The sequence below is a fragment of the Arachis ipaensis genome, chromosome B8, assembly GCF_059453495.1.
Source record: "Arachis ipaensis isolate K30076 ecotype BB chromosome B8, ASM5945349v1, whole genome shotgun sequence".
In the NCBI taxonomy this organism is placed as follows: domain Eukaryota; kingdom Viridiplantae; phylum Streptophyta; class Magnoliopsida; order Fabales; family Fabaceae; genus Arachis; species Arachis ipaensis.
In genome coordinates this window covers 35,691,932-35,694,008 of record NC_142443.1, presented here as the reverse complement: position 1 = coordinate 35,694,008, position 2,077 = coordinate 35,691,932, and the positions used below count along the sequence as shown (strand labels likewise).

Sequence of the window (2,077 nt, the reverse complement as noted above, 5' to 3'; positions counted from 1 at the left end):
AATGTGATTCCTAATAATGGCATGGGAAGCTATTGTCAAAATTATAAATTTATATGGGATAAAATTATATGTATGTTAAGGAACATACTGTTATTATTGTTTTATTTATTTATGAAATAAAACTGAAAGGAAAAAAGGATAAATAAATTTTATACTTTGTTTACGAGGAGTTACCTGACAACCAGGAGATTCGTACTCAAGGATAAAATTTATATATGTGTTTGATACATTGAATGAATTAATTTTTTCTTGAACCTAGACAACCTAGGAGTATAAAATATAATTCAATTAAATAGTAACCTGACAACCAGGTAATTATTTAGGATTAAAATTGTATGTGATACATTTAATCATCTATTTAAAAAAATGTATGAGTAATGACTTGACAACCAAGATACTCATTCTTGATTTTAAATATTTTTTTAACACTTCATTTAAGAAATAAAGATTTTTTAATTTTCTATAATAATAATTATTGTAGAAAGTGTTATTTGTATGCGTGAATATGTATTTATATTTGTTTTTTCCTTTTAGATTCATGAATAATATGTCTGCTCTATCACAGCGTGGCAAACTTGAAAATAACAAATTAGCTGGAGCCAATTATGATGATTGGTATCGCAATTTGAGAATTGTTCTCATGGATGAAAGGCTAATTAATATAATCGATAAGCCTGCTATTACGGCCCCAATTCCTAAAGAGGATGGAAGTATTGATAATGAGGCAACCAAGGCTTATGAGAAGTACTTGGAAAATTGTCTTACTGCCAAATGCATCATTTTGGCATCCATGGGTTCTGATCTTCAGAGGCAACATCAGGATATGGATCCACCAACTATTGTTGAACATCTTAAGAAGATGTATGGTGCACAAAGTAAGACGGCCCGATATCAATTGTCCAAATCTTTGTTTAGATCCACACTTGATGTGGACTCTCCTGTTGGACCCAATGTTCTTAAGATGATTGATCTTATTAAACAACTTGAGAAGTTGGGATGCAAATTGTGCAAAGAACTTTCATAAGATTTGATCTTGCAATCTGTTTCGAGGGTTACCTGAAACTGTAGATCGATCTCGGACGAGATCTTCTGTACTGGTCGGAGCTGACGTGTCCGACTGGTGGGTGGCGGCCGGAGTTGTTGCGTCCGACTTGTTGGACTGAGAGTGCTGCTGATCATTCGTCACCAGAGGGTGGTGGTACCTGCAAGGGACTCCGATGCTTAAGTTAGCAAGGGTATTAAGCAGGTTTTTAGTAGAATCAGAGTATGAGTTATACCTGGGTGCTCCAGTGTATTTATAGAGGTGTGGAGTGACCTTCTTAGATAAGATAAGTTAGTTATCTTATCTTATCTTATCTTATCTTTGAGTGAGGTCATCTTATCTTCAAGGGAAACCGCTCTTATCTCTATAGGCTTGTGCTGCCTTTGGATTTGGGTCGTGTTCCTCTATCTGGGCCCTTATTGGGCTTTCCTGGCAATTTGGCCGAGCTCTTTAAGAAGAGGTCGGATAGTTTGACCTGAAGAGGTCGATCGCCTTGTCGCTAAATATCCCGGGTCGGACAGCTCGACCCAGGGTATGAACATTGCCCCTGCTCGAGCTCAGTCTTTCTTTTCGGAGGTCGAGTCTTAGTTTTAGGACTTCGATCCTTCTCTGGTGAAGCCAAACTCGAGCATTTTGTCGACTTCTTTTTTGTAGAGTCTTCTTCTTTTTGAATGCAGAACGTTTTCCTTTTCGTTTCTTCTAAAAGCGCATGCTTTTGCATTAGCGCTCTATCCTTGGGAATGTGTGAAGGTTTAATACCCTCATTAATTGATTTTTAATGCTCCGTTTCTCTTGGCTCTTTTATTTTGAAATTTGCACTCAAGAAATGGTTTTTCTTTTTTCTGTAACTTCCCCTCTTTTCTCTCTGTTTTTCTGTTTCGCCTGAAGCTTGCCTTTTCGTTTTTCTCTGTGACGCTTTGTCTTGGTACTTTGTTGGTACTTTGCTCAAGAGACGGTTTCCAGCTTTCGTTGCTCCGGTTTTCAACTTTCTTCAGAATCTTTGTCCAGGTTGGTTCTACTTTTTTGTTTCTTTAC

At 37.1% G+C, this 2,077-nt stretch overlaps 1 protein-coding gene across 1 annotated transcript; it reads left to right on the top strand.

Moving 5' to 3' along the window:
* The first annotated feature begins 547 nt into the window (after window positions 1–547).
* Window positions 548–1,024, top strand: LOC107610868 (uncharacterized). Its single transcript, XM_016312855.1, has one exon. The coding sequence runs from the start codon at window positions 548–550 to the stop codon at window positions 1,022–1,024; it is 477 nt and encodes a 158-aa protein (XP_016168341.1).
* Window positions 1,025–2,077: the final 1,053 nt, after the last annotated feature.